This window comes from Pterocles gutturalis, unplaced genomic scaffold (assembly GCF_000699245.1).
Source record: "Pterocles gutturalis isolate BGI_N339 unplaced genomic scaffold, ASM69924v1 scaffold23207, whole genome shotgun sequence".
In the NCBI taxonomy this organism is placed as follows: domain Eukaryota; kingdom Metazoa; phylum Chordata; class Aves; order Pterocliformes; family Pteroclidae; genus Pterocles; species Pterocles gutturalis.
In genome coordinates, this window is record NW_010110847.1 from 6,998 (window position 1) to 22,003 (window position 15,006).

The 15,006-nt window shown below is 48.1% G+C and overlaps 2 protein-coding genes across 2 annotated transcripts; one reads left to right on the top strand and one right to left on the bottom strand.

The window, feature by feature from the left end:
• Positions 1-249: 249 nt before the first annotated feature.
• TMEM11 (transmembrane protein 11) lies at positions 250-1,152 on the top strand (the record flags this gene model as incomplete). Its single annotated transcript, XM_010073561.1, has 1 exon — positions 250-1,152. A coding segment is annotated over one exon (517 nt), but the record flags the coding sequence as incomplete, so codon positions are not given.
• Positions 1,153-4,311: 3,159 nt separating this feature from the next.
• DHRS7B (dehydrogenase/reductase (SDR family) member 7B) lies at positions 4,312-9,829 on the bottom strand. Its single transcript, XM_010073560.1, has 6 exons — positions 9,652-9,829; positions 8,088-8,203; positions 7,303-7,513; positions 6,576-6,668; positions 4,973-5,125; positions 4,312-4,625 (listed from the first exon to the last, which is right to left on the bottom strand). Exons 1-6 carry the CDS (start codon positions 9,800-9,802, stop codon positions 4,420-4,422), a joined length of 930 nt encoding a protein of 309 aa, XP_010071862.1. The 5' UTR covers positions 9,803-9,829; the 3' UTR covers positions 4,312-4,419.
• Positions 9,830-15,006: the final 5,177 nt, after the last annotated feature.

A 15,006-nucleotide genomic window follows, 5' to 3' on the forward strand; every position in this document is an offset into this window, starting at 1 on the left:
CTCAAAATGTTCTAGCTCCTCCAAGTTAGGAAAAGGTGAGGAGAAGTACATTGCCTTATTTTTGGATTACTTCACGTGCAGCAATCACAAAATGATGTGAAATGAATCTTGATGTGAAAAAGCTGCTTGTTGTGACTGACCTTGAGGAGCTGCCCTTACTTTGAGCATTTTTCTCTCCTTTTCTCGCAGCTGGCTGGCTGAAGCTGTCTTTAAGCCCTGTAGTTTTAATTCTGTGTTTCCTGTTCACAGGGTCACCTTGTCCTCCACAGACTGCTACATCGTGCATGAGATCTACAACGGAGAGAATGCTCAGGACCAGTTTGAGTACGAGCTGGAGCAGGCCCTGGAAGCGCAGTACAAATACATAGTGATTGAGCCCACTCGCATCGGGGACGAGACAGCCCGCTGGATCACCGTTGGGAACTGCCTGCACAAGACGGCCGTGCTAGCGGGCACCACCTGTCTCTTCACCCCTCTGGCACTTCCAGGAGATTATTCTCACTACATCTCCCTGCCTGCCGGTGTGCTGAGTGTGGCTTGCTGCACCCTTTATGGTATCTCTTGGCAATTTGATCCTTGTTGCAAGTACCAAGTAGAGTACGATGCCTATAAACTTTCCCGCCTGCCCCTGCATACGCTCACCTCCTCCACTCCGGTGGTGCTGGTGAGGAAGGATGACCTGCACAGAAAGAGACTGCACAACACGATAGCACTCGCCGCCCTGGTGTACTGTGTAAAGAAGATCTACGAACTCTATGCTGTATGACTTCAGCAGGGAAGGGAAGAGAGAAACCCACAAAGTGTATTAAGACTCCCACAGTAACATTTTGTTTTTCCTCTTTGAGAAGCAGTGGAGACTGGGAAGGATTTGGTTTAATAGAGCTGTTATTTTTTAAAAATAACACATTACTGGTGCACCAAGGTTTTTCAGTTCTTCGTTACACTTAAGATGTGGATGTGCAGTGACTTGAGAGCTGTATGTTAGGCCATGGGAGTCCAATCCAGCAGCAGAATGTCGATGAAAGAAAGCTATAGAAAGAGGGGGTGTGAGAGCTTCTTTTTTTTTTTTTGGGAAACATTTAAGTATATTGTTTAATTGTATTACACAGAACCAGCCAGAATTATCATTGACCATTAAAGGATGAGAATTTCAAATGCTTCTGCTCTCTTGTTACTGTTATCATAGTTCCCTTTTATAATGCGCTTCCAGGGGATGGAGGCTTCGCTAGGAGAGCTCCAGTGGTGATAATTATTTACACTTGCTCACACACAGACCTGATATTCTTGTCCATGGCACATGGCAGCAGCATCAGTGTTACTTCACAGCAGCCAGGTGATGAAGGAATAGCTGCAGAGTGTTGCTTTCCCTCTTGCTTGACTAGTTGTGTTTCTTGGAAGAGGCTTACTTGTGACCCCGGTGTTGATATCTTTTTGGTAATCACTTAAATGCTGATGGTTGGGGCTAAAGGTGTTTAAATCCTCTGCTGTCCTGCCACCTCCAGCTGTTACTTCTCTGAACGATGGAGAAGTGCAGCCAAGAGGACTTCTGAGGTATGAGTCCACCTGTGCTGCCTTTGTGCTTTGTCGCTGCTGCTGACACTCAGACGGCTGGGCCCCGACTACGCAATTCCATTGCTTGGAACACGCATTTCTGGAGCTGCCTGCTGCTGCTGCAAGGCATCCACGTGATTGTATCCATGTTATCTGGAATTTTAGAATTCAGTCTTGTGCATGAATTCATCTTTTAACTCAAACCTGTCAAAATCTTGTTCTTAGAATGGGAGGTATTTACTGTTTTCGTTTTTTTTGCAAGAACTGCCAGTTACTTTTAACAGATAGGGGCTTGTTGTCTATAATCTCCTCCTACCAGATGGAAGCTAGGCGTGGTTTGCACTTCCCAGGCCAGCTTGGCACAGCTTCAAGCGCTATGATCGGGATACAAGAGCAAAGCGCTGCAGTAAAACCTGCCCCACACAGGTGTGCTGCTTGCTTCAGTGGGACCTGCAGCCTGACCTCTGCAGCTGAAGCACTGACCTTGGACAGGAGTCTCAGGAGCTCGGAAACCAAATTCAGTGGTTCTGTCTTTATCTTTCCAAACTGCAGCAGCAGGCAGCAAGAACTCCCCCTCACCTCTGGGCTGCTGCAGGCTTTTCTGGCCATGGTTCCAGCTCGTGTTTTTCTGCTGATGCAGCTTTTTTGTTAGCAGGGCGCGCTTCCCAATCGTGTGTGCGCTGGGCAAATGGGGTTTGCTGGGAGTTCTGAGCGAGTGCTTTTATCACCTGCACAGACAGCCACACCTGAGCTGGCACAGGGCCTGGAGGAAACCCCTGTGGCATCGGGGCTTTACTGGGTGGCACCAGCCCTGTGGCTCTTTGCTGGTACAGTGGCTGAGCTGTCTCCCTCCAAGGTTAAAGACGCTGCGATCCAGAGCATCTCTATTTATAGCAACAATGTACAGTTGCCTTGGCAGAGAGGAGGGGAAGAAATGCGACTACTTCATCCTCCTGCGGTTAGGCTAGGACTGCTGGCCCAGCTGCCTTTTGAGTCCTGACGTTTGTTTCTAAAGTCCCATCTACTGGATTAATTTTAAACTCGTGGCAGATCTGCCGCAGCTAATATGCACTTGATTGCTGCACAAGGCCCTGAAATATCCTTCTGCTAGCCACACACGCGACACTCCTGCTCTTTTTTAATCAATGCATAATAATCATAAAGGCTGTTAGTTTCTTTTCTTCAACAAACCTCTGTGGTCCTGATGCTTTTTTGTGTTAAGCTTTCCCTTGCCTGGAACGATGGCTATGGCAGAAGGACTGACCCTCGGTAGGCTCCCTAAACCCACTGCATGCAGCACTGACTCTGGAGTTAAAAATGAGAAAGTTTCCTGTGGTCTCATTGCAGGAGGAAGGTGAAAAGTCAGCTTAGCTGTCACAACAGGTAGGTCTGTTTTAAAAACTTTCACCCCATTCTGAGGGGGAGAGGACACAGATGGGGGTAGGGGAGCTTGTCTTCCAACAAATATTAGCGATGATGGAGCTAAAACGCTTGGTGACATCCTGGCTGTTAGTAAGCCAGTGCTGTGACTGTGCAAGGTGACCTGGGAGGATGAGAGGGGTCTCGAGGGTCGTGTGTTTCAGTGCATGGCAGGAGATGGCGGCTGCCTTCTCCCCGTGCCGGCAGCTGTGGGTTACCATGGGTTTCCCTTCAACAGGCCCACACACTGCTGCCCATCCCGACCATTACAGGGGTGCTCAGAACCGGGCTGTGCTACATTCAAAGGGGAACGTGCACAGTCTCAGTAACCTCTGAGGTGGAGCTGGAGTTCAAAACAGTGCTATAGTAACTCCCCACACATCATTTTCTTCCTCAGGCCTGATGTGTTCCACCTCTCAGGATATCCACTCTGGATAATAACAGAAATGCAATGCGGCCCCTTGAGTACCCGTGACCTGAAACACCAGGAGATGGAGCAGCTGGATGAGACTGGCAGGATGACTGCATTTTGCCAAGAAACAGGACATACAGAACACCAAAGGGAAAGGAAAAGCACAACTAATGCTGACAGAAACTCCCCTTGGAGAGAGGGAGAGAGAAGGTAATTCCCTGGTTTCCTATCTTACCACCTACTCTGTGCTCTAGGCTACAGGTGGAGCAGACGTGCTGCTATCAGCTCCACGGTATTTACACACAGCAGCACACCTTGCTGTGCTATTTTTTATCTGTTCAGTGCTTCCCCGGCATTACCTTGTGCTGGGGTTAACAGTGTACTGTCAGGTAGGACAGCGTTAAATGTCCCTGTTCATCAGTAAAATTCAGACAGAAAAAATAACTGCCAAGTAAAACTTATCTTTTACATCAGTTACTTCTTTAAAAGTGGCACTGGACTTTATTAATATATCGGATGATTTGGCGTGTTAACAAGCACAGGCTGTGACGTTTTCCACTTCAAACATGTTCTAGATCCAATTGGAAGGAGTGGGAAGGAGACACTGATCACGAGAGCTCCCAGCTGAGGACTCTATTTCACAGGGGCTGGGGTGGGGAAAGCTAAGATCTGTTTGTGTGAAGGCCAAATGGGTGGGTTTCGTTTGTAGCAGGCCAGTAAAGCTGAGCATGCCTGGAGTGAGGCGAGGTAAGGTGCTGCCTTCCAGCACAGGGGCCTCGCCCGCTGTGCAGTGTTCCCTCGAGTTACCCTCCCCTGCAGCCTCAGCTCTCCCCCTCTGTCCAAGCCCCTTCTCCAGGTGAGGTTTAGGGGCTGTTTCTCTGCCCTGATGTGAGGGAAACCGCTTCCCACTCTCCAGGCAATGGTAAACTGCAGCATTTTGAGAAAGGATTTTCCTGCAGGAGCACCTCCAGGGATGTCCCAGCCAAACTGCAGGGGCTTGGCCTCTCCCTACAGTTACCGCTCGGATGAGATGAGCTCTAAGAGTCCTTCGCTTTTCTCTCCTTTCTTGCTCTCGTTGCCATTAAGGTGAAGAAGAGCCTGGGGAAGAGGTTTCGCAGGTAGACAGCCAGGGAGGGTGTCAGGCCAGCTACAAGGACTTCCTTCTTCTTCTGTCCCACCGCGTGGAGCACCACCTGAGCGACCTCTGCGGCTGTCTGTCCTTCCGCGGTGTTCTTGTCCATAACTGCCAAAGGAAAGCCGAATAAGCGCCAGCAGGTAAGCCCGCGGTTAGCACCTCTCCCAGGAACGCTCTGCTCTGACTGCACGTGGCTGCTTGGATGATTTTGGGTTTTACACCAGTTACATGTGGGAGCACAGGCAGGTATAATTCATGGTCGGGCTAGAACTCAGTAGCTGCTGCCTAGGAAGGCTAAATTTTGGGGATTACTGTTCCTACCCTGCATCCAAAGTCTTTTGATACTTCAGGGCTAAGCTGTGTCCCCCACCAGAGGCCATATGCTGCAAGAGCACTTTGGAGTAACTCAGTGAGGTGGGGATGCTTTAGATACAAGGCACAAAATCACGTCTCACCTCCATAGCGAGATCCATCTGCTGTTAGAGCGTTGAGAGAGAGGTTCGTCTGAATGTATCCGGGGCTTATAACTGTCACATCGATGTCGTACTGCTCCACTTCTGCTCGTAGACAATCAAAGAAGGCCTGGGTAGCATGCTTAGAGGCAGCATCTGAAAATCAGGAAAAGAACTATGCAGTAAGGAGAAGGAGCAGGACTGAAGGGAAGATCCATTCCCATGAATGGGTTTTTCACTGCCATGCAGCCACTTCTCAGCAAGAACCCAGCAGCTGTTCTCCAACTTCTAGGTTGGTTTTTTTTTTTTAGTGAATGGCAGCAACAGGTAGTGGGAGTGAGAGGCAATTTAGGAAGGCAAAATGTAAATACTCAAGTTGGAAACTGGCTAGGATCCTGAGCTTCATATCACAGCCATGCCAAAGCGCTACGGAGCAAACCCAGGCTGCCTCCCACTCAGGAGAGGAGACATGAAGCCTGGTTTGGGAAGCATTTGAGGGGCTGGGGGAACGCGATGCCCATACAGGAGGGCAGAGCTGACTCTCGCTGCTGAGCACCCTGCTGGCCTACGCATGATGGGTGTTAGGGACTGGCGGAGCAGGGTCAGAGCTTGGCTGCGCACGAGCCAAAACCTGATCGCACAAGCAGACAGCAGAGAAGCCTGGCCTAGGGCAGGATTTTCCCCCGTTAAATGGCTGAGCAACTCCTTTTGCTCGCTCCCTTTCCATGTGTGCTTGGTCACTGACTGCCCTCACCTCCACACGGCGGCAGGGCTGACACCAGCCGCGCAGAGCTGAGCGCAGGCTGTGTGCCCTGCCTGAGGACCCAGGCGAGAGCTGAGGTCCGTGCTGCCGGGCCCGCCAGGACCTGGGCACTGCACACGCTCTGGAAGCTCTTCAGAACACGCTGCTTGGTACAGTCGTACCCACGTCATTAGCAAGACCAGATGGCTCAGACGTTCCAGGCTCTCTCTCACTCTACATCAAACCCTACTCCTCTCATGCCATCCCCACTGGACCTTTCCATTTTTATTTTCAGTGATTTACAGATGCTTGTATGTCAACCACTCTCCTTTTAGTTCCCCCATCTTTTATAAGGCTTGTTCCAATAATCTCACCAATATTATTTCTTGGCATAACTGATTTAGTGTGAAGAGTTTGCCTGGATCAAGATAACTGTTCCGGCTTCTTTTTTTTTGGCACTGGTTGTACTATGGCACTTCACAACTTGTTAAAACAAAAAGTTCCTGCTTTCTTACAGGAGATTAACCAGGCAAACAGCAAGGATAAAATGCAGTAAAATTATGGAATTAATAATAAAGTTTATAGGGACTCTCTCAAGTGTTCAGATAGGAATGTTAAGCTGTTTTCAAGACAGCTCTCTTCCCCATCCCTTACCAGCTTTAGGACAGGGCTGAGATTTTGTACTGGAGAGTGCCTTCCTCAACAGCTGTCAGAGATCTGTGGCTATGCTAACAGTGATGCACAGCTCTGCCTTCCCTGCACGCAGCCAGCTCTACGGAGAGCTCAATGTGGAAGCACTCGCCAAGTATTCATTCAGTCCAGTGCCCCAAATATGTCTTCCCCATCTTCTGCGGAGGTACTTACACGCGGATCTGAAAGGAATGCTTATTTTGCCTTGAACGCTGCTGATGGCCACAATGTGGCCTTGTCTCCTCTTGATCATGGAGGGGAGAAGTGCTAGCAAGAGAGAGAAAAGACCCATTCAGAATAACAGCCCTTCCGTTACTGCTGTTAGGAAGCGATGCTTTCAGAGCATTCAGGGATGCCTGAGTGAGTTACACGACCCTTGTTCGGTGTAGGGACTGGGCAGTGCCTCTCACTGGAGCTGCAGTCTGGCAGGGCCGTTCACCTGTGGGGCTGCACAGCCGCTGTTCTAGTTGCTCTGACCTCCCACAGGCATGGTGTGAGCACGACTTGCTCTTTTCTGCCACCAGGACATCTTTCCAGTTCCTGCAGCTGACACGCTCCAGGCTGAACTTTGTGTGTAACCGAAGAAGCCTCCTAGGAAAGCTACAGCCTCACCTAGAACCCATGCTGCCTTCTCTAGGATCTTATCAGTGCAGGCAGGCTAACCCTATCTCTCTGCAGAAGTTCCTGCCAGACTAGAGTCCGGAGGTGTTTTACACAAGATGTTATCTCTAATCACGTACTTCCCATGCAGTCGTGCCCAAGCATCAACTTTAGGCCTGCCCATAAAATAAAACTTTCCTCCCCTCTGATGCTCTACCAGATACAATTGCAAATCAGCTCTGTTGGCCAGCAGAAATATCGGCCAAATCCACTGTCCCCCTGTAATCTGGATCACGGATACCTTTGGTGAGGGCTATAGGACCAAAATAATTTATTTCCATCACTTTCTTGTCCACGTCCAGTCCTGTGTCCTCAATGGTGCCTCTGAAGCTAACGCCTGCGTTGTTGATCAGTATGTCCACGTGGCCCTGGTGCTTCAGGATCTCCTCAGCAGCATTTAGGACAGTTTTAGTGTCCGAGAGGTCAAATACCACAGTGTGAGGTTTGTGTGTCTGTGAATAAACAAAAGTTGGCAAAAGACCAGGTCAGGCTGTGCTGGATGTGCTGCATGTTCATGCTCATGACTTAAAGGAGAGATGGGAGTTCACAGCTCTGGAAACAAGAGCAAGCGAGATCTTCCTCGAGCATTAAGGTTTGCTGTTGTCTTGTTTAAGATAATGCATCTGAAATAGTCAAAAACTTGTGTCTTTTCAGAAGCCAGCAATACCTTTCTTAGCCACTGTCAGCAGAGCAAGACATCAAAAAATAAAAGCCGGCAGAAGGAAAGTCACTTTTCCAGATCCAGTGTGTGACACACAGGTGCAAGGGCAGCTGGCCACGCTGCACTCTCACACGCCTTCACCTCCATTACAAGGCCAGGAGTCCTTCAGCTTTTTGTGGGGTTTTTACATGCTATGACATGTCAGCTCAAGGTACTCCTGTAGCAATATCTGTCCCTAACCACAGAGTCACATTTTTCCTCTCGCTCAACAGAACAACCCACAAGCAATTCTGTAACCTCTGTAATAACACGAGCAGAAATCCTGGCCCCGCGAGACGACAAGCGTCTCCTTCTCCCCCGCTTACGTTCTTTCGGTGATTGGTCATGGTGGAAAGCTGCTGCACCAGCTCTTTGAGTTTCTCGCTGTCTCTGCCACAGAGCACCAGCTTGGAGCCAGCCGCATGGAAGGCTTTTGCACATTCTTTAGAGAAAGCAAGAAAGAAAGAAAAGGAGACATTGAATGCCAGAGACAACCAGCAGATCCCCATCATACCTGGTGAGAGGCTAAAACTTCTTTGAGCTGGCAAGGCTCTAAGGTGGCCTTACTGCTCTGGGGTGATTTGCAGTGAAGTGGCAACAAGATGCCATTTTCCTGCGACTGTGACAGAGCCGTGACAGCAGTGAGGCAGCTGGCGTGTTCCCGGTTCCGGTGCTGGTTATGCAGTTATTGTGCTGTTTACGCATCCCCCCCCACAGGCAGGGTGAATTTGCCCGTGCCTCTGAATTTCTGACCGTGTGCCCTTCAGAGGGACCACGGCACCTTGTGCCCATCATCTAACACAGTGGCGCCTGATCTGAGGAGTTTTGGTTTCAGTGAACACTTCCAAAGGTTCATTAAAAGTGTGTGGTAATGAAGGGTGTTTAATTACACACAGTAATTGGAGGTGGTCTAGTACAGTCCTAACTGGGAGTGAGGGGAAGTGTCAGATCTTGGCAATGGGTTGGTAAGGGGGACACTTCATGGAAATCTGTGCACGAAACAACACCCCGTGCTTCATCTTCCCAGCCTGGCACAGCTGGAAGGTCCCTCCTGAGATAACAGTTCTCTCTCTTCTTGATGTGAAATACAAATTCTTTTACCACTCCCAGTGCTTTGGTTCTGCCAGGCAGAGAGGTGTTTCATCCCCTTTGGCCCTTCAGGCCCTCAACACCCTGATCCTTAAGGACAAGCTCAGGTGCAAAGACAGCAGCAATGTAAGCTCCGTTTGCTCTGTAAATGTGCTCATCCTAATGCAAGCAGAGAGCACCTTGTCTTCTCTTCAAGACGCTTTTAAAGCAATCATAGAAAGCAGCATTGGAGAACATATCCACTTACACAAAGAATAAATTTGGAAAAAAAAAAAAAACCCCACACCTGTGATTTTATCTAGCAAAAAATACTCACAGGTGTTAACATTGCCAAGAGTTTGAATTTAGAAGGGATGGATTTGTACCAAAAGAGAAAAGATACCTTAACTTGGGGGTGAGGGCAGGGAGAAGGAGTGGAAAGTATGGCAGGGTCACTGGAAGTACAACAAACATGAATGGAGAACAGCAGCTCTGGGAAGTTTTGGAGAAACAATTTGACTTTCTGGCTTTTTCAGGATTTAGAGAAAAGACCCCTGACAGCACAAGAACAGCATAACTTGCTCCTTGCTTTGATGAGCTGCAGCTTATACAGGATGGTTCAAATTTTCCTTAACCAATTTTGAGACTTTCTTCCATCAAAACTCTCACTGGCTATAGCTACAACTAATAGGGCTGGGCGAGCTCTGTGCCTCCTAATTCAGAGCAGGAAGAACTTGCTGTTCATTACTGGTCTATTCCAATAGATGCCCCTTCCACAGCCCTCGGCTTGTCCTGCCTTTGGTGCCCTTTCTCGGTACCTACCTTTTCCCAGGCCAGAGGTAGCCCCTGTGATCACAACCACGGCTTCCTGGAGGTAGGTTCGCATGCGCATCCACTGCAGTAGCCAAAAAAGGCCAAAGATCCCCAAGCTGCCAAAAAGCAGTGGGATGATGACTGTGCTTGTGAAATCCATGAGTTTTCCTTTCTGAACGGTCTTCCTAGAGCCACAAGATGAAAGGAAACAGACCATTTCACCATCAAGAAAATGAGCAGAAACTTGAAAACTAAGGAAATCCTTTTTCTTACCCCTGCCTTAGACCACCAGTAAACCAAATCCCACACAGAAGTATCTTCAACATATTTCCCCATCCCTTCTTTTAGACATTCAAAAGTTCACGTGAGTACCCAGTTTTAAGGATTTCAATGATAATCTGAACATCCCAGCAGGACAGTTAGTGTTGGATCTTGTCAGCTGTCACGTAACAAACTCGGGTTCAGAGATGCTGTTCCCATTTTGCTCTAGATTCACTCTCCCACACAAAGTGTATTTAGAGTGGAGGCTCCTGAGGGCTGGGGTCTGTCTCTGCATTTTTCTGAGTGTGATAAAACCTCTTTGATTTCTCTAGAGCAGCCAGTACCCCAGTGTCTACGTGCCAGAGACCAGCTGCTGTGTATTACCCCAGACAGATCTAAGCCAGTCTATCCTCTGGAGACACAGAGTAAGTTTTCTCTCTGCGCCTGTTATTTGCTTAATGCACCAAAATCTGTGCTTCCATCTCCAGTGTCTTTCACCGCCCGTTAGCAGAGACGAGGTATCTGATTTAAACGAACCACATGTCCAGTCCCGAACTCCAACCACACTCATGCTCTTCACCTTTATGCCAACATCAATTGTGCAGTTTAACAGCATGAACCTGTGTTCTAATAAACTGATATTAAACCTGCCAATGAAACCCAACTAAAGGTACCTACAAGACCTAGCTCGTCCTGGAATTGGATTCCGATACCAATGCATAGCTCTCCTCTCCTCGCTAAGCCACTGCCTTCAAGGGAGTAGTTTATGTTACAGCTTACTACATGGTCAAAGAGTGACACTTCTGCTGTAAAAAGGGTCACTGATTTTCCCAAGCTTTTCTGCTTGATGTCACAGTAAAATCAGTTACAACACCTTCCTGATATTTATACTTCTTTTGGGTTGCACATAAAGCCTAAAACAAACATTAAGATATCCTCCCTGTTGTGCAGATGGAGTTTGAGCTCTTGCAGTTTGACCTGTAAGATGGGCCTGTACCAGGAGATACCGGGAAGGTCTGGGCATGCAGCTCACACCCTACTTCAAACAAAAGGACAGCAGGAGAAGCAGAAAACAAGAGGTAACTAATAATGCTAAGTCAGAATTCAGGGTCATTAAGCAGGACAGAGCTTGCACAGAGGTGAAGGGATAACAGAGGCTCAGCATGCCATGGACCAGAGCTAATGTGGAAAATGTTGGGCTCTTCCAGATTTCCATCGGGGGCTTGGACAGAATTCCTCAAGTAGCTTGTCAGTGAAGAGACGAGCTTCCTGTACCAGTAGTGAACTGTGTAAGATAAATATTTCTGGAGGTATGGCTAAAATAAAACATAAAAATAGCTGAGCTAGCTTTAAATAAGCTTGACAAGGTCTAAAAATAAAACCGTCAAGTTAGTACACAGCTCTTCTCGAGGTGCTAGGGAGCTTCCCCTTCCTGATCTAACGCCTGTGTCTCCAAAGCACTTCACTGTACGACACACTGCGCATAACGCGGCCAGACGTCCAGGCCACAAGCTCTCCGGGCACAGGCAGTATGCCCAAAGTGGGAAATCAGAAAGCCAAAAGGAGGATTCAACTCATTTCGCTGCAAAGCAGTGCACGAGCACCGCCACACCCAGCTGCTCAGCCCAGCATCTTATTCCTCCACCTCTTTGTGCTGAGCGCGCACCGAGGGTGTGTTTTGTACGGATTTACAGCAGAGGACGGGTAGAGTTGCTTTAACATCAGTGTGCACATCGCCCCGAAAATCGTGCCTGGGAAAGAGCTGATTAGACACAGGGCTGCTGGCCTTCTGTAGGCTGGAAAGGCAGGAGGTTCTTACTGCTTCACGTTCAGCTGGTCACTTATGGCAGCTGCCCTCTTTATGTTGTCCCCACCTTTTTTTTTGTTTGTTTTTTATCTCAAAGGTCTCTTGAGATTCAGAATAGAAGATGTGGGCAGGGACAACAGGTGCTGTGCTGACACTGAGCAGCCTGGAATAAAAAATCTTCAGCTCCCATTCACGACCTTTCGTTATTTCCAACGTGGGAGCTGACAGGTGGAGTGGCGCTTCTTTTAGGAGCCCCGGTTGACGCTGAGGCGTTTGGAAAATCTGCAGGAAAATGCAGATAACGGGGTAAAGCAGAGGAAAAGGTAACTGGGAAGAGTACGCTTTCCTGACACCTTTTCCAACTAAACCACACTGGGAGATGGGAAGGAGTCCCAAGGCTGATTTCAGCATGGTTCTTTCACATTCTTTGGGAAAAATTAAGATTGACTTTGCAAGGATTGAACTCTGTGCCACAGCGGCTGGTGGAAAAGAGCCCCAAGCCTCCCAACTAAAAGCTAACTGCGTTTTGGTCAGTAGCATCCATTGCTCATCAGCATGAACCAGTTACGCCCAGTTAACTTATTCCTTAATCACAGAAATTATTATTCATTTACTTTCTAAACAAAGAAGGTCTGCCTTTAATCCTTTTTAATTTGAAAAATCTTTCCAAGTATTTTATTGTTTCTCTCTCTCTCTCTTTTTTTTTTCCCCTTCTTTTCCATATTCTATCCAGGTTCTGGGCAAATCACCCAATCTCTGCCTTAAGGCTGCAGCAACCCGCTTTTGCAGCTTCCAGGCTGGAGTGTGAATCAACCCCCTCTGATGTATGGGCAGGGGAAATACGGGATGGGGAAGAGAAAGACTAGATGAAGGAGGGGAGCAAGGGAGAGAAGGACCAGAGAAGTAGGTCCCTTTTTATTAGGACACACAGTTGCAGTACCTTCTTCTAAGGAGGGAACTCAAACAGCCCCAGAACAAAGAAAATCTCAGTTCAGTCAGGCTTGAGAAAGATGACAACCTAGCTGAACTGAATTATTTTGGAAAGAATGATTTCTGTAGCACTTCAGACCTAGAGCAACAGGTTTTTTCTTTGATTTCATAGACTAGCGTATACCACAAACCAGGAGTCCTTATTTTAGCTTGTCATAATGAACATGCTTGAAACAATCATTGATAAAGTGAAGATCAGTGGAACAAGAGAACGTGGAAATCGGCTCAAGCCACGCTGCAGTATGTGCAACAAAATCCATCCTGTGGAGGCCCAGTGCCAAGGCTCCTGCTACAACAGGGTGGCACTTCTGTCCTGCGCAGTTTTCAGGTGGAAAGGCCAAAGAAAGAATTGCGGCAACCTGAAGGAGAAGTTATATTCTGTTCAGGGTTGGAGTTATTTCAAAATGTTGGCTATTAATGCTGAAAAAAGCCATTATTACTTCTTGACAGACATCAGGTTATCTCCAGGAGAGAAGCCACAGCTCAAAATTGGTTCAAATAAAGTCTTGTAGTTCTCATTCTCCATCCCGAAAGGCAGGACTGGAACGTGCAGGTCATCAGAAAGCAGAAATAAGAACACCGATAATGTAAGCAAATACAAGTGCTTGGAAACTTTTTTAAAGGCTTACCACAAAATAAATCCCATAAATCTATTTAAAAAAAAAACAAAAACAAAACCTTTCACCTTAAACCAAAAACTGGATGTTATCCCAAAAAGCCAGAGCAACGATTTCCGAAGGAACAAGGATCTTAGTTAATAAGGTCAAGAGTGCACTAAAGGCAGCAAAGTTGAGCTCAACTCCTAAAAGAAACTAAAACCGCGGTAGTTTCCCTAAACAACACCTCTTCTCCTGTAGCTCCAGCCACCTAGAATCACATTGTCCTTTACATGACAAATGGCAGCAACTGGGAGGCTATTTTCAGAAATCAAAAAGTGTCATTTAAAAGGTGGGGGGATAAAAGGAAGGAAAAAAAATCCTTTTTTTCTAAGGAAACCCTTGTCCAGAAGCACAGCAGTTCTACGCTTCATTAGCTACCAGCGTTAGTCTGCAGAAAGCACAATATCCTACCTTTGAAAAGAACTCCCTTGCCAGTGACTCTGTGAGGTGGTGTCTCCCTCTGGTCTTCTAACGGGACAGACCCAACTTAAATTTGGAACTGGCAGCAGTCCAAGCAAATGCGCCCTGTCCAATGCCAGCCCAGCCAAGAGCTGCCTCTAAAAACAAACCTCGGGAACACAGGCGGTGACCTTTGAAACGTGGGGGCAGTTTAACCCCCCGATTAAAACCGACAGCGGTGAATTCAAAATGATACAGAACTTATGATGACCCTCTGATGATTGCTAGTACTAAACAAATAATGTCTAGTGTTGAATCCAGAGCATCCGTAAAGAGCAAGACTAGTCCTTACGCACTCTAGGTGGAAAAAAAAAAAGGCAACTTGTGAATCAGCTGCAATTCGCTACTGTTGTAATTGCTTGGGGGCACGCTCTGATTTTCCACTGCACATTCTAAAGTAGGTACCATGCTAATTAAAAGAAAACAGTTTTTTTCTGTCTTTCATAGGATTCTTGAGAACTTTGAGCACAACTGAACGGACGGATGAGTTTGTCATCGCACTTCGCCTCAAAACACCGTATTTACTGGGGAAACAGGCACTGCCTCCAGCAGATCCCATCCACTAAACCCCTTCAAAGCCACGTTCGGACAGCAAGAACAGTGAGTGTTACTGGCATTTCACATCAGATGAACAGTTCTACTGAATCACAGAAGGGTTTGGGGTGGAAGGGACCTTAAGGCCCATCCAGTTCCACCCCCTGCCACGGGCAGGGACCCCTCCCACTAGCCCAGGTTGCCCAAAGCCTCATCCAGCCTGGCCTTGAACCCCTCCAGGGATGGGGCATCCACAGCTTCTCTGGGCAACCTGGGCCACTGCCTCACCCCCCGCACAGGGAAACATTTCTTCCCAATATCTCATCTCCATCTCCCCTCTTTCAGCTCACACCCGTTACTCCCTGTCCTCTCACCCCACCCCCTAATCCAGAGCTCCTCTCCCAGCCCTCCCCCCCGATAACCCTCTGGGGGTGCTCGGGCACAGCCGAAGGTAAATCGAGGCCCGACTGAAGATGAAGTCACCGGATGCGCCAGGAAAAGCGTTCTGCAGGCAGTTCCCGAAGGAAGAACCCCCTTGAAACTGCGGAGAAACCGCGACCTGGCTCTCCGCCCGGATGTACAATAACCGTGTGTTTAACGGCTGTGCAGAGCGATTGGCCCCCGCTCTCCCGGCCTTCTCCCCCTCCGCCGACC